Source organism: Triturus cristatus, chromosome 8 (genome assembly GCF_964204655.1).
Source record: "Triturus cristatus chromosome 8, aTriCri1.1, whole genome shotgun sequence".
Lineage (NCBI taxonomy): Eukaryota > Metazoa > Chordata > Amphibia > Caudata > Salamandridae > Triturus > Triturus cristatus.
Genome location: NC_140591.1, coordinates 1228835440 through 1228861105, shown reverse-complemented (window position 1 = coordinate 1228861105; position 25666 = coordinate 1228835440). Strand labels below are relative to the sequence as shown.

The following is a 25666-nucleotide window of genomic DNA, read 5'->3' as shown; positions in this document are numbered from 1 at the left end:
AAATTGCATTCTCAATTTGCGATTCTCTAATTGAGAATCGCAAATTGAGAATGTCTTCCCATTCATTCCTATAGGCCTCTTGGCCCATAGCAATGAATGGAGAGGTATTTCTTAATTGCGAATCGCAATTTGCGATTCGCAATCAAGAAATATCTAGGATTCGCAAAATTATTTGCAAATCCTACATACATAGCGTTTTGCGATTCTCAGATAGCTATTCGCAAAAAATCGCTATTTGAGAATCGTAAAAGAACATTTTGATACATATGGCCCTAAGTCCTTAAGCAGAAGCAGACAAGTCCTAGGGCTGATCTCCAGAGCCCACAAAGTGCATACATGTATAAGTATATACTAAAGTTTATACAAGAAAGTATATACTAAAGTATATTCAAGAGGTCTCGAATAGAGAAGGAGTTGCTGTAAAGGGTCGGGGATAGTGCATGACAGAAGAGAGCGTGATACCAGAGCAGGATATGAGCATGAGAGACAGAGAAAGCGAAAGAGGGTTTAGGGAGAAGTGTGCGTGAGTGACAGGGAGAAAGGGATGGTTAGAGAAGAATGGGACGGGGAAAAGGAATATGAGAGGGAGTGTAAAACAGAGGGAGGTTGCGAGTTTGTGAAGAAGAGACTAGCGCAGAATGGATGACAGAGAGAGCTGGGAGAGTTAGTTCATAGAAGGAGGGGAGAGAATGAGGAGTTGTTTGGAATACTCAGCATTCTTGGCTGGTGCAGCATGACGGCGGGAGAGCAAGATGAAACCCTACTAGTGACCCTCCTGTAGAATATTATATTACCGCTTTTTAGAAGTTTTGTGTGTGCCAAATAACAACAAGCATTGGCAAATCATGAGCGAGGTGTACCTAGAAGGAGTGACTACGTGCAGAGGAGGAAAGAGGGAGGAACAGAAGAGGAGGGAGCAGCAGTCGGATGTGGCATAATGAGCAGAGCGTCTGACCTTGAAGCTGGGGGGCCAGGTTTGAGTCTCTGCATTGGCTCAAGCAACCTGTGATTATGCGAATATCATATATCCTCCCTGTGCCTGAAAATTGAATGTGTCCATCTGTAATGCAACTGGTGGTCATGTAAAGCGCTTTTATCCCTTTGGGTTGAGTTTACGCTATATAACACTGGGAAAAAAAAAAAACAGCAGTGTTGTAGGAGGGGTGAGTGGGGGTGGCTGGGTGGGGGTGCAGCACAGGCCGATTTAGTGGCGGTAAAGGTGCCAAAAACTAAAAAAGCAGTGTTGTGGGAGGGGTGGGGGGTCAACACGGGGGAGTAACTGGCAGCTTGAAAATGTGCTCCTGATTGAAGGATGTGTTCATGTGCTACAAATAGCATCAATGAGCTGGGCTCGATGTGCAAAAAAAGGCTGCCTACACTGGCCCTAGTGCACAAGTGCATGCTGAGACTGCCACTCGCCCCATCCTCAGTTCATCAAAGGTGCAAGAGCAGAGCAGTGTTGTAGGAGGGGTGGGGGGCCAGCACGAGGAGATTAAGTGGTAGCAGATGCTTAATAAACACCAAAGCAAACAGCGTGGAAGCCATGAGCATTTGATGAAGCCCGTTCATGAAGTAAACAGAATACTGAGCAGCGTTCAGATGTGGCATAACCGCCAGAGCGGGAGACCTTAAAGCTGGGGAACCAGTTGTGAGTCTCGATGTCAGCTCAAGCTTCTTGTGATTGTGCACAAATTATTTAATGTCCTCGTACCTGAAAATTGAATGTGCCCATCTGTAATAGAAGTGGTGGTCATGAAAAGTGCCCTAATCCCTTCGGGTCTAGTTCGCGCTACATAACACTGCTAAAAAAAAAATAATACAGCAAAAAAAAAGCAGTGTAGTGGGAGGGACAAGAGAGGTGGCTCGTTGGGGGGCAGCACATGGAGATTAAGTGGCAGCAAAGGTTAAAAAAACAACAAGCAGTGAAAGCAAATGAAAAGCGTGACGGGCTCTATGCGCAGTCAATGATAGATAAAGCAAATGAAAAGTGGGATGGGCTAATATAAACCAAGCGGGACAAGCAAATGAAAAGTGGGATGGGCTAATGAGAACAAGCAGGGATGGGTGGAACGTAACAATTTAAAACAAAGAGTTCCCCTACACAACAGCTAAAGAAGGAAAGCATAAGGAAACCGTACTTGGCCAGTGCTCCTCAGCCTTAAACGGAAGTGCGCTATCAGCTGCGCGAATGAGTTTGGTGGCAGGAAAGAAGAGCAACACTGCAATGAACCTATGGTAAGCAGCAGGGGGGATCAATGTCGTTTTTAGGATTACAACAGGTCTTGCAGAGAGCGCATGTGCACTGCCAAGGCTCGACCTAAAAATAGCCCACACTTGTGCCCTTGTGCCAGACTGCCACATTACCCGAAAGGTGAGTTGAACAATGTCAATGTATCACAAATGATCTCTTATAATGTAGTTTTGGTATTTGTGGTTATGGAAGGTAAGAGTGTTACTGGATTGCAGAACTGACAACAGGGATAATTGAAATTATAACGGTATCCCAAAAACGTGTTTAAGAAACTTCAATATACTCTTCTCCAAAATCCTTTTACTGAAGGAAATAATCATTGGGCCTGGCATCGCTAATTAAAAGTACCCATATACTGGCACCTTCCTCACTTTTCAAACTTAATTGAGCAATACAGGAATAGAACTCTGAGTTGCAGTGGTGACTCAAGCAGAAGCTTTTTTGTTAATATTTTGATTGCAATCTTGTAGTCTGGAACTTTAAGACAGTTGACTCAACGGGGTTGCAAAATAAAAAGATAATAAAAAACACTCCCACATTAAACCACAACTAGTGAGTTATCCCTGAAGTATAGTCACCCATTACGTCAGACTAGATTTCACAGAATACATTATACTACACAAGAAAATGATAGCTTTGGAAAATAGAGGTGTTATGCGACAAAGTCAAAAAAATATGATATATATCCCCTTTTAGGTCTGGCGTTAGCCAAGACCTTTTGATTTTAATGAAATTATATACATATTATATTTAAAAGGGCTTTCAGCAAGTCCTCTTCTTTCATTCGTCTGCTGTTTCGAATTTCATATTTTTCTCCCACCCACTTGAGCTTGCTATTCAGCCATTGGCTAACTTCACTGTGCGTGATGACATTCTGCTCTTTCACAAGAGCAAATACGGACACAAAATAGTTCCCTTCAGGGACCAAAATAAATATTTTCGCTTATAGACATTTTTTTGCTGATATATTGACAATGGCTAAGTAGTTGCCTCACTACATTTAAAAAATGGCAAAATAAAATAGGAATTGGCAAAGTGACAGATAATTTTGGCATTCTAATGAACGCTGATTACGGTAGTTCAAAATAGTGCACAAAACAAGCTTCTTTATCAAAATATCCGAAAGGTTTTCCAATAAATTAAATTGATTGTGGACATTTTTTGAAAAGTATGTCAATATCGATTTTCAGGACATCCAATGGTTATTCCCGTTTTATTATTATTTTTTATATTATACAAATATAATTTAGTCCTTGTCAGGTGGGATAATGGATAGTATGAAAATCAAATATGAAAATCAAAGACAAAAATCAGACACAAATATAAACAAAAATGTCATTGATAATTATTTTGTGGAAATAAATCCACCTAAGAACTTGAAAAAAAGAGTGTGGAAAGGAATCATTGTATTACTAAATTAAGGAAGCCACACTTGAGTATATAACATTACTATCATGTCGATTGTACATTTGCATTGCTGTGAAATATGCACTTTAATAAACAGGAGTATTATTTCTAAACTGTTGTCTTTTATACATTTTATGCTACAAGTCTGACTGCTGGTCGCCATTAAATAGTGGTAGATTGTCCCTCTACTTAGTCTTGTTAGATAAAATGGTTTTCTGATTTGAAAAACGTTCATTTTTAGGTCGAGCCTAGACAGCGCATGCGCTGTTGCAAGACCTGTAGTAAATCAAGGGTAATTTCTCCTGCCGCTTGCCATTGGTTAACTCCTGCATTGCTGTTGTTATCTCGCTTATTGTTGGCTGGTGATCCGATACGTCACTTCTGTTTTTGGAGGAAGCAGCACCGACCAACTACAGTTAAGTTACGCTGCAGGGCTGTATCTTTTAATGTAGGGACTACTTCGTTGTTTTTGCCATGGCGCCTGGTTCACCGGACGCCATGCGCATACGTTTAATATGCACGGCCGCACGGCCGCTTCATTATTACTTTTGCATTACCAAAATAAATATAATTTTTTGTGTCTATTTCTTCATTTTTCTCTCCTGGGACCACAGTGACTTTGCGTGAATTTTATTTGTCGTCCACGGGGCAGCCTTAACGAGGGACAGAGACACACCGAGTGACGCGCAGGGAAGGGTGCGGAGATACATCACGGTTTCCTCCCGGTTCTCTGCTGTGTTAATTTATGCATTTAGCTGTGTTAGTGCACTTAGAAATCCTCACGAATTTCACCATTGCATTCGTGTTCCCTACTTCTGACTGACGAAGCAAAACTGATCTCCACAGATTTTCTAGAAAAATCACAGCATCACAGACGCGTGAATCACTGCTCTGAAACTACTTGACGCTGCGCGTGCGCGAGCCCCCGGCCATTGCACTGTGATAGTTGCAGTTTGTAGCAGTTTCAGTAACTTACAAGCATGGGAGCGTCTCGACGCTTGTTCAGTTGTGTGCATTCCTGGAAGTGTACGTCACAGTGACTGCCCACTTTCAGCAACACCTAACAGGTATGTGCACGTCCATCGCTCGGAGGAGTCATCACTTCCGGAGGAGCTTTAATGAGGCAAGGGGGATTCCAGAGAAAGTTACCATTCTATTCCGGGGAATGCCGTTCATGATCGTTTCAGTAACTCACAACAAGTAAGGAAGTGTCACCATCAGCTGGTCAGCCGTTGCTGATATATCTGTGAGCCTTCCTGGTCCTGTCGATCTGGTAATTCTGTTTCTCCACACACAGTAATTGTTCAGATTTTGGGTGTTCAGGGGCACCCCAAGCCTCATCAGCCTTATCACTCCAGGAAAAGCTTGAACAATGCATACCCCATTGCATTGTGGTAACTGCATTGAGGTTCTAACTATAAGCCTTGTTGTTTGTACAGGTCTTGGCTGCAGGGTCATAACCCACTAAGCTATATTACAAGGATGTTAACTTTTGACCTACAGGCAGCACATGGCTCTATGCAACACAGGCATTTCCAATGCAATAGGTCTCGCATTTACGCAAGTTTGAGCTATTGACATTGTATATGACAATGCCTTTTATTTATGTTTTGGTTTTTAAAACATAAATAAAAGGAATTGTCATTTACAATGTCAATAACTCAAACTTGTGTAAATGCGAGACCTATTGCATTGGAAATGCTTGTTTGCTCTGGCTGGCCTATACTGAAACCCAAAGTGCATACTTGAACCTCCATTCCGAATCGGGGCTATTCGGAGTGTTTAGCTTGAGGTAAAACCGTCCAGAGTAAAGACAGTTCCACATCTGGCAGTTCTTCCCCCAGGTTAATTTACCTCATGATTCCAAGTCTCAGTTGGAATGAGAGATATGTTGCAGGAGCAATTTTACATCATGATACAACCAGCTCCGCACATGTGCCCTTGATTCCACCAGTTTTTCTTTCACCAGTTCCTCTTTGTAGAACCAAGATCAATTTATTTAGAATGTTAGAAATGAGGGGGCAGATTTACAATAACTGGCGCATCCCTGCATATCAGCAGGGATGCGCCAGTTATTTTGCGTCACGGCAGACACCTCTTGCGCCACCATAGATGCGCCGCATTTACAATGCGGCGCACCATGGGGCAAGAATAGACAGATGCGTGACGCATCTGCTGCCGTAAAGGTGACGCATTGCTGGAGCCGTGTCGCAAGCGCGACGCAGCTCCAGCAAGGCTCGGGGTGCCCCTATGCCTAACATGCTGCATCAATCCTTACGCCTGTTTCAAGCAGGCGCAGGGTTTTGACGCAGCATGGCCGTAAAAGTGACTGAGTGAAATCTTGTAGATTTTACTCAGCCACTTTTAGGAGGCGTTCCGGCGCCGGAACGCCCCCCCCCCCTGCACCGAAACGCCGACATGTGGCGCAGGGCTTTACAACGTGACGCATCTCCCTAGATGCGTCACGTTGTAAATACCCCGCAGCATGGCGCTGGCTTTGCGCCGCTGCTGCGTCACAAATGTGACACAACGGCGGCCCAAATGTGGCGTACGGGGCTTGTAAATCTCTAGTTGGTAGTGGTTTGCACCCTGTCCAAGTAGGGACCCTCACTATAGTCAGAGTAAGGGAGTTACATAGCTAAAATAACCCCTGCTCACCCCCTTGGTAGCTTGGCACAAATAGTCAGGCTTATCTCAGAGGCAATATGTAAAGCATTTGTTATGTTATGTTAGAGGGTTTTATAAAGCGCGACAGCTGCCTCAGCTAAGAGGCGTCCCGGCGCTGAGCAACATGAGAGATATACACGTACAAGCAAAAGGCCTACAAGGACGGAAACAGGAATGTCTTGATAGCTTTCTTGAAATGGAAGTAGATGGTAAGCCCTCGAATATGGATAGGTAGAGAGTTCCACAAAATGACCGCTCTATTCCGAAAAGCGCGCCCGCCTGCACGAACCTTCCTTACCCAAGGGATTACTGCCAAACACTGTCCCATAGATCGAAGCGACCGTGAAGGAATATAAGGTAGCAAGAGGTCAGACAGGATTTGGGGGGGATGCCAACTTCAGGATTTTAAAGGCAAAACAGAGTGCTTTAAACTCAATCCGCCTGGCTACAGATAGCCAATGAAGGCGATGGATAGCACTAGTCACTGGACAGGTTCTACGCAAGCCCAGGAGAGATCTTGCGGCCGCATTCTGGACTCTCTGTAACCTCTGAATTTCAGATTTGTTGGCTCCTAAATATAACGAGCAAGCATAATCAAGCCTTGATAGAATCAGGGCTTGAATAATGATCTGCCTAGTTGTGGCATCAAAGAAGGCCAGTATGGGTTTAAGCCCCCGTAACAGACCAAAACAGGTACCTGCCACCTTTTTCATCTGAAACTGAAAATTAAGTGAGCTGTCCATCCAAACCCCCAGGTTCTTCACTACAGGCTTGGGGGTAGGTGCCGTACCCAGAAATCCGGGCCACCATAGATCATTCCAACAACCGTGGTTCCCTCCCACCAACAGCACCTCTGACTTGTTAGAATTCAATTGAAGGCAGTTGGCGGTCATCCACCCGGCGACTGCCGAGAGGTCGCCCTGGAATTTCCTGGCGCCCTGCTCGGAGTCGCCCGAGAGAGCCACCACCAACTGAGTGTCGTCAGCATAAGAGACCATGGTCAGCCCTCTGCTTCTGGCAACCTCCACCAGAGGTTGAACATAGAGATAAAAGAGCAGGGGGCTCAAGGACGAACCCTGAGGAACCCCCTGACCAATAGGGAAGGTGCTAGAAGCAAAAGGGGGAGCAACTACCTGGAACGACCTATCTTTCAAAAAGGAGGACAGCCATCTAAGAGCTAGCCCAGAGACTCCAGCCTCAAATAAACGATTCAACAAGATGACATGGGACACAGTGTCAAACGTGGTGCTGAGGTCCAGTAGGATCAGCGCCGACGTCTGCCCTGCGTCTTAGGCCGTCCTCAAGTGTTCAGTCACGGCCAAAAGAGCTGACTCTGTACTGTGGCCGGGCCGAAAGCCATTTTGAGAGGGGTCAAATATCTGATGTGCCGTGAAGAAATATGTGAGAAGGGAGGCAATGTAGACCTCAGTAATTTTCGCAACCCAGGGTAGCAGGGAGATGGGGTGAAAACTTTCGGATTTATGGGGGTCTAAGGAGGGTTTCTTGAGCAACGGGAGGACCCTAGCATGTTTCCAGGCCCTGGGCACAACTGCCGCGCTCAGCGACCCATTGATCACCGTTTCCAAAGGATGAATAATCGTAGATAATATTTTTTTAAATTGGTCAGGCTTCAAAGGATCAGCAGGAGAGCCGGATTTTACCTTGGAACAAAGTGACACTAAAAACTCTCGTGTTATGGGAGGAAAAACTTCAAGAACCCCATCACTTGGTTTGCGAGAAATGTCAGAGGGGCCTATGGAGACCATAGGAAAGCTTTTGTAAATGTCCTCATCCTTCTTAACAAAGAAGTTGGCCAATTCTTCACACTGCAGGTTGGAAATTATCCCAGAACCTGCAGCGTCCTGCTGGGTTTTGAGCCCCGTCACAATAGAGAAGGTGGTCTTGGCCGGGTTAGAGCTACCCTTAATCTGCTCGGCATAAAAAGCGGTACGCTCAGCATGGAGTGCCCTGTGATAGCGCTTAATAGCAGCACGATGGAGGGTCTTAGAGGAAGGATCGAAATCCCGTCGCCAGGTTCTCTCCAGCTTCTCACAAAGCTTACGCAAAGCTGCTAATTTTTCGTTATACCAGGGATTAGATTAGAAGCCGATTCCTGGACAGCCTGACAGGAATAAGAACATCCAACGGCCGAATGATCCAGTCGGAAAAGATGGAGTAGGCCTCGTCAGGGTCAGCCGGAATAGCTGGGGAAGTGGCCGCAAGATGGCTTTGAAGAAATTCACAACTCAGTTTATGCCAAGGCTGCTTTATAGACGAGGTGCTAGCTCGATTGTGTGCAGGCACAATGTCATAAATCAACATGGTAACTAAGTAATGGTCAGACCATTCCATGGGATCCGGGGCAAGGACCTCAGTACACACACAGCAACACAGTGAAAATACAACAAAAGAAGTCCACATCAGTTAAAAAATAATAGCCAATATTTAGCAGAATAAAACAAAATGACAAAAATCCAACATACACAAGTAAAGATATCACTTTTTTAGGGTTAAAGAAGTTCAGTCCAACGCATCCGTTCCTGCACAAAAACTATGCTTTAAGGCATTTTATTCTTTGCATATGGACTGCAGAAAGCAGCATACATGCAAGGATGAAAGAATGAGGAAAAATGAAAAAATTTCTTCTAGTTATGCCTGCTTCAGAGAGGCTCAAGATTTGGGCGCAAATCCATGTCTATAATTCTTTATGAGTGGTTGCATTGGAACACCCATGCAGCACCCGTTGAATACCTCCTTGATGCAAAGTAAGGCAAGGCAGAACATTTCACTGAGTTGCATTACTTTGGGTTACAAACCAACGCAAATCGGGATTTGTACTCTTTGTATATCAGTGCTGAAGTCTTTTTTTGGGGGTTGAGTTAAAAAAGTAATCCAAACCTGGCACAAACTGTATGGAAATCTGGGCCTTAGTGTAATGCCCCCTTTTTGATACTTGGAAAATATTAAGAAAATCTGCTATTTTCTCAGTTGAGTGAATGATTGGTGAGATGAGGCTTGCCTCTTTAACTTAAGTTTTTGTCTATGGAGAACCACAAACTCTTATTTATTTATAAATCTGATGTCATATTTAACATGGTGAAAATGGTAATCAACCAGCAGTGTTAAGCTGGGGAGAGGATGTGGCCTTACGGCTAGAGCGGTCGACCTCGAAGGTGGGGAAGCGGTTTTGAGTCTCTGCAAGGACGCTCAACATCCTGTGATTCTGGGCAAGTCACTTAATGTCCCCGTGACGACGAAAAAAATGAATGTTTCCGTCTATAATGCAACTAGTGCTCATGTAAAGCACTCTAATACCTTTTGATCAAATTCATAGTATATAAAACTCCGGGAAAAAATATATGCTTGCCTTTTGCTTCTGCAGGCCACAGGGTGCCTATTTTTTACAAGAAAGGGAGTACAATGGTTGTAACACTGAGAGATCTGTGAAGGTGCAAGATATGATCCATTTTTTCATTTATTCAGTAGAGCAACCCATCAATCATCCACACACTCCTTAATTGTTCCATCCATTGTTAGTCAGTTCACCTATTTGTTCCTATCCATTTGCACCTCTTTCAATCTTCCAGGCTATTTGGCACTCTGTGTGCGTGATAGACCGTCTCCATGCTTACCTGCCTGTATTATTGTCTGTATCGCCACTTGTCTCCATCTTTCTGTCTCCACCTAACCAACTTATACTGTGGCATGGCAACGCAACTACCCACTTGGGATGTATTTTAATCAATATGGGTGCGGTGATTAAAAGCAACTCACATGAGGAAGACGGAATATACTACAGATACCAACAGACCACGCGAGTGGCCACGCCCACTTGGACAGGTATCGCGATGAATATAAGTACACGCAAATCTGCTCAACTTTGCCGTATCTTTTCAAAAGCCTGTGACTAAGGGCAGTATGCCCGAAACGCGTCGGCTTAGGGAACTCTTGTTTGCAATGCCGAGCACACCCATGCAGCAGCTCCGATTAAATGGATGGCGAAGTTTACCGTGTGTGGGCTCTTCTGTCTTGAGATAAACTTTGCGTATTATATATATATATATATATAACTACCTATATATATATATATATATATATATATATATATATATATATATATATATATATATATATATATATATATATATATATATAACTACCTAGATATGTAGTTACAGTAAAGCCATAATTACCTATAAGGACTTCCTCAATGTTTTGGTTTTCAATATTTTGGTAATGATATTGTGGCCAATGGATATTCCGGACTACAATAGATTTATATGCTGGGGTTGTGAATGTATATATGAAATGAAAACGCTGTTATTAAATTTCTTTTCCAAATGAAAAAACTGTGTTAAATAATTTACTTTAGCAAAGAAAAAAACGTGCACGGCTCAGCTCTTACCACAATCGACCCTCTCAGGAAGGACAACAAATTTCGACAGACAGGCAGCAGAATCAGCATGCAGTTGAAATTCAGACACGCTGCTGGTGCTCGTGCCCACGCAAGGGCATGCTGTAAGGGAATACAACACAACACAGTGAAATAGTATTTATGCAGTACAGACACAGTCATCAAATAATGTTTAACGTGTGATGCTCATGTGCATTTCTAGCAATAGGATATGGATGGTGAAGCCTGAACAGGGATGTACAGTACCATTCTGGAACACTTGAACGACTGTGGCCCCGATTCACAAAGGTAAACTGAGACAAAAGTCTAACTTTACGACTTTCGGTATTCACCAAGGGCATTTTATAGTAGTAAAGTTAGACTTTTGTCTCAGATTTACTTAAGTTTTGTCTCAGTTAGACTTAAGACTGAGGGGCAGATTTATGAGGCCCGTTGCGCAATCGGAACGTCACTTTTTGTGACGTTCCGTGGCGCAGAAGCCTGCGTGATATTTATCAGGCAGCACTGAGCCACTTTTTGTGGCTTAATGCTGCCTCATAAATATCAGTCCCTTTAACGCAGTGTTCTGCGTTAAAGGGGCGTGCAATGGGTGTTGCTGGGGGTGTTCCCAGCAACATCCATGGCCTTTTGACACTGCCCCAGATTTACGAGAAATCGTAAATCTGAGGCAGCGCCAAAAGCTTCCGCCTCCCCAGGGGAGGCATAAGGGAGGCGCAACGGGAAGAAATATCTTTATTTCTCCTCGCTTTTTCCTTTTTCTATGTGTGCTGCATTCTGCAGCACCCATACAAAGAGGAAAAACCTCTTGTGATTATTTTTGTACAGAAAAGTTTCCCTTCCTGTACAAAAATATTCATCTCCGCAACGCAGGCACCCTTGCACCATGGTGCAGAGGTGCCTGCGTTGGCGCAGGCAGACCATTGTGCGCCGGTGCAGGGGAAAAGGACAGGAATGCGCCGCATTTTATAGATACGGCGCATCCCTGCCCTTTTCTTTTGCCGTAGGGAAGCGCAGCAGGAAGGCCTGCTGCGCTTCCCTACGGCAAAACCTCATAAATCTGCCCCCAAAACTTAAATTAAACTTAGAGAAAAATCTAACTTTACTACTCGCAAATGCCCTTTCTGAATACCTAAAGTCGTAAAATTAGACTTTCCTCTCAGTTTACCTTTGTGAATCGGGCCTTGTGTTGCTAAGCTGCCCAAAACAGAAAAGTCTTAATTCTTATAAAACTTAGGAAATATAATAAATATTCTGTAAATGAACGCACTTAAAAATTCTAAAAGATGGGAGTGTAACAACATCATTCTTTGAACGGTTGAAGAGAGCACCACAGTCTGTCCAGCATTTTGAAGGGTTATGTGTGAACAAGTTCATTATTTTATGAATTGGCTTGAAGAATGGGTTTGAAAACCACTTTTTAAAACTGGCTTCGAGGAAACCTTAAACGAGAAGGTTCTGAAAACGTTCTTATTCAAATGGAAAAAATGTAAGGTAAAAAAGAATTTCTCTGCATTCCACATAGATAGAAACATCTTTTTGCAAAATGTGAATGCCTACTGTGGAAGTAGAACACTCACCATGGACCAAATTACCTCTTTTGGCTCCGCCTTTGAAGGAAACACCCATCTCCCATTCACCCCTTTTTCCATTACCCAGTTGTGTTTTCTTCTTTCCCTTTGTTTATTATTACCTCCCATGTGTCTCTGTTTCTCTCCTTCCCTGCTACTTGTTTACTTGTCTTGTCTCTTGATAGTTCCACCTTCAACGCAATTTATACCCCATTTGATATGCTGTTTGTCTTAATATTATTGAGATGGTCAAATACATAATGATTCATGTAATTAATTATATCACGTTTGATGCCATCACTAAACTCTAGTTTAAAAATTAAAGAAGGAGCAATACAGACGACATCTAGCACGCCCACCACCCTCGAATTTGATTGTGTGTTCTGTGGTGCCTCAAAAATTGGCATTTCTTCTACAGTTTGGGATGTCTCTGAACCTCAAAGTACTACCTTTGTATAAAACACAATTTAAGATATGGAACACTTCCAGGTGTCCAACAGCTGCAACAAGTACCTTGGCCTACGTCATATTTCCAGAGTGGGAGACCTAGAGCATTCTTCAGTGCATGCAGATTTCCATGTGTCATGGTAGCCTCAAGGAAAAAGCTAATGAGAGATGTGGCGCACTGGCCAGAGCGAGTGATTCCAGAGTGCAGAGCTCACGGATCGATCACAGGCAGCAGTTTAGCTCAGCATCATGTGACTCTGGGCAAAAGCTCACTTAATCTCCCGACAGCCCCTCAGTGCCTGGATACTCTTAGGGGTGATAAGTTCGCTCTTTACAAATGTGGAATTTATTTATTTTAGTGTTGTTGCCACATAAAACAAGATTGAATAGAGTGGCATAATCAGACACGTGGCCTTTATTTCACTACAGGATCTCCCGCAAGGGATCCATAACGAGCATGGTTCAATGGTGAAGACACACTATTTCGCACACTACCATATTTAATTTGAAAGTACTTTATCACCCTCTTCTTTTCCATCTCTTATACTCTTCTACACTAATGCCGCGGTGGACTTTTTGTTAACATGGGATTCTGCATTTCACAAATTGTGCTAAATTTTGCAGCCACAGAATTTTGCATGATTTTCAATTGTTGGGCACTGGTACAAGCAGCAAATTTCTTGTAGGAACAGAAAATCCACATCTCGGAGACATTTTCTCCTTGAACTAGACTCTTGGCACTATCTCGCATCACCTTTGAACTCAAGGTGCACTGTCAAATTCAGTTTTGATGTGCGATACAAGATCATTTCACACAGTATTTTTCAAAATGTTATACAAATTGCTCAATTTTGCTCACCCTGCTGTGTATCTACACATTCTTACTACCACCATTAATAACACTTCATGTGATGGATTGTCTAGGGTTAACACTTGTTAAGGTATGGACATAGAAGGTCCGTTCAGTCTCCGTCTTGAATGCCTGAAGAAAGGGCAATACCCCCGAGTAGCCGATGTGCCAACCTGCACTTCATAGTCACCCCAGTAGCCATGGTGGCAACCTGCACTTAATAGTACATGTCGAAGGTGTCAAGTAGCTCCTTAAGAGCATTCCAGTTAGGAGGTAAAAAACCCAAAGGGTAAATAATCTCCTTGGCCATCTTGTAGCTCTTGAATTAAGATATAGATTAATAAATATGTTAATAGCAAAGCAACAAACTCCCTATGACACCAGGCAAGGGGAAAGAGACAATCAAAAATATCCAAAAGTAGATCCAGGGGAAGGTCCAACTGCAAGAAGCAAAAATCATGACCAAAAATAGTAGCAAGAAGGGACCCCATTTATTGTGACCAACCTATCACTTATAAACGCATCCTTATATGTGGTTTAAACACGATCTGACTTCACAGGTAAGGACTGTACTTCCTCTAGGATGAGGAACATCAGATAACACTCTCGGTTAGACCATCATCTTGAAAAGCTTGTCCATGTCCCTTTATTGACACTTGGCGTTGGTTTGGCATGTAAAGAAGAAGCTCATGTTGACATTCTCGCATTCCTGCCTCGTCCCTTCACACCCGAAGCTCCTCGATGCTTGCATAACACCCCTCTAGTGACCATGAGCGTGGAAACTCCTCTGTAGTCTACACAGTGAGGATTATTAACTACTCGCTGAGCATGGCCTCTGGCAACATGCTATCTGATTGCTCAAGGAGTGCTCCATCATCTGTTGAATGCTTGCACTGTCTGGTAGTCTCTTGGCACATGTCTAACAGCACTGAAGTCTAGAGAACGGGTATAATATCCTATGGTATTTTGGGCCAGATTTAGAAAAGGATGACAATATACAACCTTCCAAAAAACAGTGACCACGTAAATTACTCCATAACTGTAACGTCCACTGGAGGATTCTGAAAGAAAGCAATTAGCATCGCTATGCTACAGTTCCCAATTTTTCAGAAAAACATAGATAGCCAAGGGGATCCAGCTGTACCATTCTTGAAAAGATGTGAAAATTGTGGATTGGAGATGTGCCTCATCCCATTTGGTGGAAATTGAAAGATACAACTCCCGCAAAGCCAGACAAAAATGTACCAGGTTCCCAATTAATTCTCAGTCTGAGAATGTCTGGGCTTCATTTAGAGTTTATATGGACCTGAAAGTCTTCTAATTTCTGAAGGAAACTTTAAATATGAAGTAGACTCAAACGTCTGAAATTCTTTCACAATATTAGCACTGTGTTGGAGTAAATTCAGCTAATAGGTTCTACACCATATTTGGAGTTTCCCCAAGACACTGGAGGTTTCCTTGAAAATTCCAAATGAGGCCATTTGACTTTTAGTCTCTCATGCTGCTCTCAGTTTGTCTGCGGACAGCATCACGGTTAATTTTGTATAGTGTGTTCTGTAACGTATAAAGATGGAAGCTCTGTACATCTTAAGTTGGTGACTGATGATGGATATTAGTAGAAGTCTTCTGGCAAAGCTAAAATCTGCAGAGATGCCTGGCTGTGTCAATAATCAAGGTAGAGAAAGTGTTAGTCATCTTAATTAACCAAACACTAGGACCCTATAGCACTACCTCTCTCCAATTGACTATATATGTAAGAGATTAAAGATCCAGATAGAATAGCATTAAAAGTCAGAGTTTTATGGCGTGCAATGGATCCGTTCTCTATGATCTTTGACTTCACTTCAGAGAAGCAGCAGAAGAGTATAAGCAATCTCCTGAAAGAGCAGACTGATGATGTGTGCTGAAGAGTAAAAGGAAGTCATGCGCGACCAGTCCCTACAAGCGGAATTCAAATGCATTTTATTGATTTGACGCGCGGTATTTAAAGACAGCGTACAATATGTTAGAAGTAGCTGAGTAGTGTACACTGAGGGGGGCATCTATGAGATGTACAAGCAAATGATGCATTATTAGGAAAAAGCAGAAACACTAGGAGGTGAAGAGGGTTATTGCTCAAGGATGTTGGCATTGGGATCAGAGATGACAGTGGAAAAGATTTCTAGAGGGTTTTGAAGGAATAGACCATATTTAGAATGTCTTCCTTTGCTGTTTAGGAAAATTCTGTGAAGGGTTTCAATATCTAGTTGGTAAATAATGCAGGACTGCTTTCCATCTAATCCAAATTTTACGTTTGAATAGTAAAATATTAATTTCTAATATTAATGTGTGGTAAATAGTTTAGAATATATTTTAATCTCTGGTTTTGGCAACTAACATTGATTCTGACAACATAAAGCTATTAAGTGTAGGTTTTAATTGAGAGCAACAGGATTCTTTCTATAGAACCTATAAAAAAATTGCTGTTTCAGAGCACGTTTATTACTAAAGAAATAAAAGTAAAAAGTTCATACTTACATAGGAGTACAAGACACTTTGGCTAGTGTGTGCAAAATAACTGTAGTTACCAATGGCTGTCGGTCGAATGTACGCTACTCGCCCTAAATGAAAATTCAGCGGCGGCTCCTCCATTGGAGCAGAGGAGCGTCGCCCCACTTAAGTGCCCCCAAAAGCCCCAGAGATGAAAAATAAAATGGTAATGAATTACCATTTTATTTTTCGGGATGATGACAAATTAAATGGTGATTCATTACCATTTAATTTGTCATCATCCCGTCCTGAACCGAGCGTCAGAACAGGGGGGGGCCTTATGAGTGACAGCAGGGAGGAGTGGTGGACAGAGGGCTGCCTTTGCACTGTTTGGGTTCCACATGTCTCTTTCGCCAGCTGTCTTCCGACAGCCAGACATGCACACTTTAAATCTCTCAATCTAGCTGTCTTAAGACAGCCAGGTTGAGAGGAAGTGCCGGCCTCCTGTGCGCTGGGAAGTGCCGAGAGAGGTCTCTCCCACCAATCTGGGTGCTGCTCACATGCTGGTTAACAGTACTTGAGCAGGCCAGGATTGGTCGAGGGAGTTTGTTTGAGGCCTGCACAGCAGTCCAGGCAGAAGAGGTCAGAGTGAGAAGGACGTTGCCCACCATGATCCAGTAACTGTTTTTCTTTTTTTCTATATTTTTTTATTTTGTTTGCCCATGCGTGCATCCACTCATTTCTCCACCCCCTATCAATAGATGCCAGCCGCCACTGTAAAAGTGGTCCCTTTTATCCAAAAATTGTTAATCTGTCCCTTTGAACAGACCTGTAAATCTTGTTACTCAGGTGCTCTGAATGTGGCCACATCAAAAAGACATTCGGAAGTATGAGATACAGGATTTTCTTGCATCATAACAAAGTACAATACGCTAACTTTTTTATTATAACATTTGTTGACAAAAATATATTGTGGCATAAACTGTAATACTGTGTTAAATCACAACTAGCGTATATCTTTAACGTCTTTCCAATGGCTGCATAAAAAATATAGGCAGTGCTGAGTTAATCATACTTACCCCGTATATTTCCCTGGAGTAGTGGTACTTCGGACCCACATCATACACCAAGTAGAACCACACAAACAGGAATGCATTGAGTGCCAGCCACACGAACTGGAAGAGAAGTAATCATCATTATACTTAAAACTCATAAGAATAATAGCAAGGCTCGTAAGGTTTGATTCTGTGTTGTCCTTGTGTTAGATGGGTTAGACACATAGGATGAGAGAAATAAGCTAATTCAATGAAAAACAAATTGAATATTTGGGAAACTCTTACTCCGCAGCATCACTAATGAGAAAAGTCCCACAGAGTGCAGTTGCATGGAGTGTATACCCAAAGTAACCTGGCAGTCCGGTTGAACCCTTTCTCTACCCGTACTTTTCCCACGTTTATCAAAAAACACCAAATACAACTGCCATCTACAGGACTGCCACAGATCACCTTGCTGTAACTTAGACTTAAACATCCCTCCAGCATATGGTACATCGGTACATCTAACTACAGTAACCTCATCCATAGCATCCTGATCGTCACTCACAATGTATCTATGCAATCTTCAGTGAAGAGACATACATTACATCTCAAGCATTATTGACAAGATCATAGCAATTATCTGCAATTGTCATTGCAGAGGCATGGATCACTTTTATCTCAACATGCATTTTAATGATTCTCTTCCCCATAGGCTACAGAAAGTAATATATTGAAGACACAAAGAGGATGTGTTGGTTGTGTCATTACGGGCCCTTCTCACGGGAAACAACCTTTACAAAGCAGTTGTTACATCGCGTTACCTTTACAACGCGGTTGTTACAACGACCGTGTTGTTACAACGCGATGCCTTTACATCGCAAGTCATTAAATCGACTTGCTCTAGATGGCGCTCCAACCTAAGGAATAGTATGATTTACTATTCCAGCACCTTCCCTACTGTTGCGCAGGGCGGAGATGGAATAGTAAATTATGCTATTTCTAAGGTTGGAGTGCCGTCTTGAGCATGCCGATCTAATGACTTGTGTTGTAAAGGTATTGTGTTCTTACAACACGGTCGTTGTAACAATGGCGTTGTAATGGAACACAATGTAAAAGCATGCGTTGCAGCATGCTATATTCCTTCTCACCCACCACTTTCATCTTCATGGAGCTCCTTTTCTCCATCTCTGCTTCCAATATATTATCTTCTTTATCTGTAGACCTCCAAGAATTAGAAAATCCTTCTTCAAAGAAATTAGGAAAATAAACAATGTATCTACCAACAATAATTCTCCAATGATAACTTTCTCAGGAATGATAAACTGGCATAAGTCTTCCCCAACCAACAATGAAGAGAGCACTACACAACCATAAGGTATTGCGAAAATTCAACACCATATGCCTGAATTAGCACATATCAAAGGTAACACTCTTCATCTCAGTTTATCACTGTGCAGACCCTTGAACGTTGAACTGATCAGACCAGGTTGCCATCCCAATCCTCATCCACCACATAGCAGCAAAAAAAACAGTACCATTCCTCCAGGGCTGCCACATTGACAATTTCAGGTAATATATTGTCATCTTCTTTTTTACAACTTTGCAACATACCCATTGTCAATACCCTCATTTAATCACTGACCTCATTCTTAAAACCGACATTGACCACCCGGCACAACTTAAAGCGCTCTCGCTGAAATCAAAGCATCTTACTCATAGAACACACGTGAATTCACTAAAACCAACACAAAATCTGCCTCATACATTTTTTTAACATAACTCTCCAACATTGCCAATGCCTATCTTGCTCAAAGCATCTCTCCCAGCACACTCAAATATTGACAAATACTTTTGCTGCTGAAAAATCAAACCTCATCCCTGATGACCCCACTAGCTTCGGCTCAATAATATATATGTGTTCGCTTGAAAGGTAAATGAGAAAACAACTGCAATCTGCATGCAAGACAAAATTATTCAGAACTCCCGTATGATTGATTACCAGTCTGGTTGCAGATCTCATTTAAGCACACAAGCAATGATCATTAAAGCTGTGAACAACTCCAACTCACAGATGTGGGTGGCTCCATCATCATGGTTTTTTGATATCTCATTAGGCTTGGAAACCTCTGAACACCAAACCCTGTTCTATCGTCTATTAACATGTACTACATTCAAAGACACTGTTCCTCCTTGGTTATCCTTCTGTCGCAACATCTCATCAGGATAGGCACTTTTAGATCCCAGCAGGTAATAGTTAATTGCAAAGTACTCCAAACACCTACTTTATTTTCCATAATCTACACAGAGTCTCTTGGACTCCTCCTGGCCAACTACAGAAACAAAATTCAACAGTGTGCATGATGAACTTTAACAAGATGTCTCCAATAGCGAGGATATCACCAAGCTCAGAAACTGCCTTTCCTTCATCTGAATATGAATACAAAGACCTACCATGAATAGAATCCTTCATGCTTGCTGCCAGAAATATCACAGAAGGTAAAATCCAGAACTAACTCTCCTGGAAGATGGTTGACAAAATTATGTCTACACTGGTACAAATGCTAAATCACTTGGATACATTACATACAGTGATCTGTACTCAAACTAGCATTTCTGTGTAATTCAGACTTCCAGCTAGTTATCACTTCTGTCCAGTATTATACAATACCTTCCCAATTTGCATATCAGTGTCATCATCAAAGACCTGTACGCCCTACTCACAGTAGCACCCAGTTGTAAACTATCACCTATGAAGAGCCTTTTGCATGCTACCAATCTACTCACCCTAATACTTAAGAGGTACAAGTGCATTATTTCATCTCATCCTACTAACTACCCCATAGAACTATAACATATTCAAAACCTGCTGCATCACATACAAAAGTTTGCAAAAAAAGTGAAGCCAGTCTTGAGTTGTTTGTGTGCCGGTTCATAAAGGACCTGATTTGGCAGTTTGGGCTTCACTATTCCTATTGGAGTAGGTTCAAGACTAATTGGCAAATAGATGTGTCTAAACTAGGTGGAATTGTGGGCAAAATAAAACGATGGACTGGCATGCAGCCCTGTATAAATACCAGTGGCTGAGATTAATTTAAGTATCCTACCCATCACTTTTTTGTATACTTAAGTCTAATGCTCTAAGTGTGACGGGTATGCCCAGACGTAGGACTTGTGCTCCCTTTGTCACTGAAACCAAGCTGTACCCAAATGACAAGCCCGAACTAGGATGAAAGCAGTGTTGGCTTGTTTCTGTCCCTGCTTCCACCATCCACTATTGTTTGCCCTATCTACCTCTCCTTTTCCAAACCATATCTCCCCACCCAGAATCCTTGTGCCCCATCTCACTTACTAATTTTTCATGATGCGCACTACCATTAGCATTCAACAAACTTAAAATTAGTTTTGATAATTTCAAGATGGCTGCCTGTCAATACACAAGTGTGCGCATGTACACCCATGCATGGCCAACATCTTTAAGTGGCTTTTGTTCAATTTTAACACATCTCATTCAAAGATGGGCACTCCGGATGCATTCAGATTCATAATGGCCATCTTCAAAGGGGAATTGTTAAAAAAAATGTATTGGCTATTGTGCATGCGAGCCATTTTGAATCAGGATTTGTTAAAAATATTAAACTGCATACAAAGATGTCTGCTGTGGATGTGCGCACATTCACAGAGGCAATCCGGGATCCAACAAAGCATTTGGAAAGCTAATAGGTTTCAAAGCGACAACCTACTGGCTTTGACAAGCTTGCTAACAGTAGAAACTTGAAAAGCTTAATCTACAATAAAAGCTTTGTATATTATTGTTTTTCTATTAGACATCACAATAACTTTTTTTTTTATCACTGCCATATGCATCTACATGATATTCAACTTCCTGATCACCATTTGTAGATGGGGCTGTATGAATTTCTCATCTCAAAAGGACAAAATGATGAAATATCTAACCTCAAGTTTATTGGTAGCTGATGTTCTATACTCTTATTTTACCTAATATAATTTGATGTCCACAAAAACCAGAGTTGTTGCTTGTTCCACAGTTTTTTCCCTTGTTATACCCACAGTCTTAGGCCACAAGTGAAACCCTGAGTGCTGTGTAGGCTTGACCGTAAAAAAGAGAAAGATAACTCCTAACGATTTCCTAATGAATCTCAACTATTTGCTTGAAGGCCCACTTCAAGAATCTTCTAAAGCATGTCAAACACCATACAACTCACAGTTAGCTAAGTTAAAAACTTGCATCAAATCAGGTGTGGAAAAGGCAGAAAAACTGTACATCAACAGGAGTGGTGTGGCAGAGATTCAACTTTCACTTTCAGTTTCATCGTTATCTTTCTCCTGTCAAACTTCTGAAACTTCTTCTTTTACTGGTTATAAAATGGCTGTGCATAGCATTGGGATATCACTGGTGTTCACCAACCATCTATTTGAATGGAGCAGATTACCATGCCTAGGTGACTATTCTAAGCGGAAACACAAGTAGATTTAAAAGCAGACTAATGAAAATAGCCAATTATATGTGCCGGATTCTAAGGGTATCTGCCAGGCTAAGCAAAGGTTAGCCTGAAAAATACTCGTCATTTTCAACTCAGGCAGCCAGGAGCTAGACATGCGCTAAATGTGCAGGCTCTTGGATGCCTAAACGGAACTTTGCTGGGCTGAGAATGTCACAGCTCTAGTAGGTTTGACCTCCTCAGCTCAACAAAGGTCCTCGATGCCCTCCTCCTCATGATGAGGGGGAGCGTCCCTCATTTCCTCTGATCTGCGATCTTCAGTGTTAAGAAATGCTCAGGGCCGAGTGTCAATCAGTGACACCTCCTCATAGAGTGGGGTGGGGCCAGCGGTCTCACTGAACCCAACCCACTCTGTGACAAGGTTGGGACTGCTACCTTCCCTTAATGTCTGACCTGAGGTCAACCAATGAGGGAAGGCAGCAGTCCCAACCCTTCTGGGACCTATGAGGTAGAGCTGCAGGTAAGTGTAATTTTTTTTTAAATTAATGTTTGATGTGTGCATACGTGTATGTTTGAATAGTTGGTCATGAGTGTTGTGAATGGATGTGTGTATATGTGCTCATGTGCAACCATGGGTGTGAGAAGGTGTGCATGTGTGCGAGTCCCTTCCGCCCCCTTCTAAAATTGCTGCCCACCACTGAGGCTGTGACCTGGTCTCGCAAAAAAAAAAAATGGTGATGTTTTCCTGTAATCTGTTAGAGAGGCAGGACAGCATCAGTGTGAGCAGACAAAAATGAACACAGTGAGATGAGAAGTGCTGGGCTCTTGTGTGCAGTAGGGTAAAGTACACTGAATATATAAAAAAACAGCAATGTTATTACCAATAAAGTTAACTTCAGATCAGGAATGCTCACTGTACAGCCCAGGGGCAGCTTGTGCCCTGCCTGGCCTTTACATGTGTCATGGGGCTGCTATTTTATAGACTGAGGTCTAACATTCAAACATATTTTGAATAACATGAAAGCATTTATTTAAACATTAACTGAAGCACAGGTAAAGAAGCACAGAAGGTGTCCTGCACCTCTTATCTACTGGACCACCTTCAAGTTTGTTGACATCGTGCAATAAACATGTAAAAATATTATAAAGTCTCCCCCGCAAAAAAGGGTATTTCTCTAAAACCTGGAAGTATTTCGCCTCAGTATATCAGGTTATATTTCTGCATTGAAAGGCATTTTCAGAGGTGATAATTTTCAAGCATGAATCTAGAGGTATTTATGCCCCCCATCTCTGACAATACCATTAGTGAACCAACAGGCCGCAAATGCAAAAAAGCATTTTCAAATGTGCAAAGCCCAGATTACGATTTTGCAACCTTTAACCAAATTGCAATTTGGGACTGTGAATCGGTATTTGGAAGAGGCGTGGTAAGAGCAGCCCTTCCAAATACCGATTTGCATTGGTATGTACAAATGTTTGGCAATCGTAATGCATTCGCAAAACATTTGCATTTTACCATGGACATCGTGGTCTGCTTACCCCAGCAGGCCACCATCCCTGTGATTTTTGCGATTCCCAGTGGGTCGCAAACTGAGAGCTACCTCATTAATATTCATCGCAGAAAGTGTATAACACACTTGTACATTAGTGTTTGCCATTACCAGATAGCAAATCACAAAAACTTTCATTTTTTCACCACAAACACTAAGTTTCGTACATCTGGCCCTTCTTTCTCTGTGAAAAAAGGAGCTTCAAAATATGTAAAAATAAAGACTGTCCAAGAGTACACAAATTGTCAAAAGAGAAGGTTGGGGCCAATACATTTTCTGGTTTCATAGTTCTCATCTTGCTCATCACACAACAACTGGGATGTGAGAAGTTGTGATGGTAAGACTGAGAGGCTACTCTCACCAAAGAAATTCCACATCCTTATCCTGCCCAGGCTTTTATATCAGAATTCACAACCAGCATATTTTGGCAAAGTGGTCAAGTCAGGATTAAAACTCAAAATTCCCTAATGCCATGGCTACATTTTTTCGACTGTGCCACGTTTTGTGATGGAGAGTGGGTGTTTGCGATGACCCACCTCCGTGAATTGCACATCTTGAAGGGAGGGGGGCTTGCCAAGGAATTTTTATAGCGCTTGCTACCTTAAATGTGCCTGTTTCTAAGCACTCCTAATGTTTACAGATGAGAGATTACAGATTTGTGGAGATTGTGAGGCCGACGATTTTATTTCATTGCAGTTCAACAATCAATGTGCTTAATGTGTGCATTTGCCTTGCCAAAGGTAGCAACAGCAAGCAGAGAAGGTTCACCCCGGTGCGGTAGCGGTATGCTAATCTCACACAACACAACACAGTATTGTCAAATCACTCTTCTAGAGACGAGCGGCTTAATTTAGAGGGCAGAATTGAATGCCACCCTCAGAATAACATGTAGATAGATGCTCTGCTTCCCTTGGGATAACCTTACACCTCTCACCTCTGACCCGACACTGCCCACACCAATACAGTCGTCTGACACGCCATGATGGAACATGCTTTAGATCATGGCAAATGGTACCAGCACGTTTTCACCCTGCGTCGAATACGCACACTGTTCCCTTTCTATACATTCTCTTGTGTATCACAATGAATTAAGTGTTGAGATGTTTGTGATTTAGGTTGGCTTTCGACACCGGACAATCACTGGGTAGTGCAACATTTCACGCGCAGTCAGAGTTTTACCCATTCTACATCTCTGCATCGTTATTGGAGGCAAAGAAACATGAATAGTTATTGCATCGCGGGCACTGCTGAAACATTTTTCGACGCCTCCTCAGGGGTAGTAAGTGCTATATAAATTACAATACAATTTATACTCAAACGTAAAACAAATCATTAAAAACGTTCACCACTGTTACCCTGCCACGTCATCCCCACCATTTCACGCATACGTTTCAACCCTGGCAACAGCTACAGCTAAACATCATCAACAAACCAGCCATGGTGGACGTTGCACCGGGCATGAAAGGCAGTGTATGAGTGTAATTAAAAGTGAAGTTGTTTTACTCACAATCACAACGATGGAGAGCCCCTCGTTCACAATCCAGTTGCTCATGTCTGCTGTCGCCGTCTGTCTCCCTGCACTGCCCGCGTCCCCTCTGCAGCTGGAGTTGTCTCAGACTCGCGAGGAAGTGAAAACGGGTCCCCCGCTGCTGCCGATTTCCCCTTTTCCTCAACACGAAGCCATCCCTGCAGTTGGCTAATAAAAATGTCGCAACGCTGTTTTGTACGCAATTCTGTGAGGAAATCTTTACGTTGCTTTTAATGGTTTTCTGACACCAGGGTGTCGTGTTTGATTACCCCTAAGTATCCCGCGCGCCTCATTGCTGTATGCCGGTAGCTGATATTGCAACCCCCATCTGCACATAACATTGGCATGAGTAATGCAATGCAGGACATGCGCTTATACAAGCATGGAGTCCAGGGTCAGATACTACCCTCGTTATGTACCCGAGGTGGGGTGTATAGTTATATACTAATGGGCTTATTTACAAGCCCCTTGCGCCGCAGGTACGTTACTTTTTCCCCTATTAAAAGTGACTCACCGGCGGTGCAAGGGGCTTGTATTTGACAAGAGATTCCTTCTATTCAGTTTAAAAGAGTCCTTTTAAGCTGAATAGGGGCCTTGTATCTCTGAAAATGTTGCAGTTTTCAGATAGAATGTGTGCGTTTTGGGGAATGCTGCCGCCTGTAAATTAATTCTACTGGGGCTGCTTTTCCACAGGTGACGGATGGGCCTCGTGCAACTGTCTCGCGAGTGCTTTGCAATGTGGCGGCAAATCCTCAATGACGCCACAGCTTCACAATTGGATTACGCTTCGTGCGTCGTGACTCGTGATGTCCCAGGCCAAGGATTGCATAGAGATTGGCCCGAGAAGGGTTTAACGGCATTGCGCATGTATTTGTACTACATAATATCTATTCTACATTATATAATGGTTACCCCCCTACGAAAAAGATATATGCTTTGAAAGTTCGAAAAAATTGGCGCACCTCTTAGAATAAAGAACACTCTTTTGTATTTGGAACTTCTTTCTGTCCGAGACTCA

General features: G+C 42.5%; 1 protein-coding gene across 1 annotated transcript in view; it reads right to left on the bottom strand.

Annotated features, from left to right (window-relative positions):
• The window catches only part of CYBB (cytochrome b-245 beta chain), a 133136-nt gene extending 108359 nt beyond the window's left edge, over positions 1 to 24777 (bottom strand). The window contains exons 1-3 of the mRNA XM_085622908.1: positions 24628 to 24777; positions 17153 to 17248; positions 10731 to 10841 (exon numbers count right to left, since the gene is read on the bottom strand). Coding sequence (XP_085479034.1) covers positions 10731 to 10841; positions 17153 to 17248; positions 24628 to 24672 — 252 coding nt within the window. The 5' untranslated portion in view covers positions 24673 to 24777. The remainder of the gene's footprint in view (positions 1 to 10730; positions 10842 to 17152; positions 17249 to 24627) is intronic.
• Between the last annotated feature and the right edge of the window lie 889 nt (positions 24778 to 25666).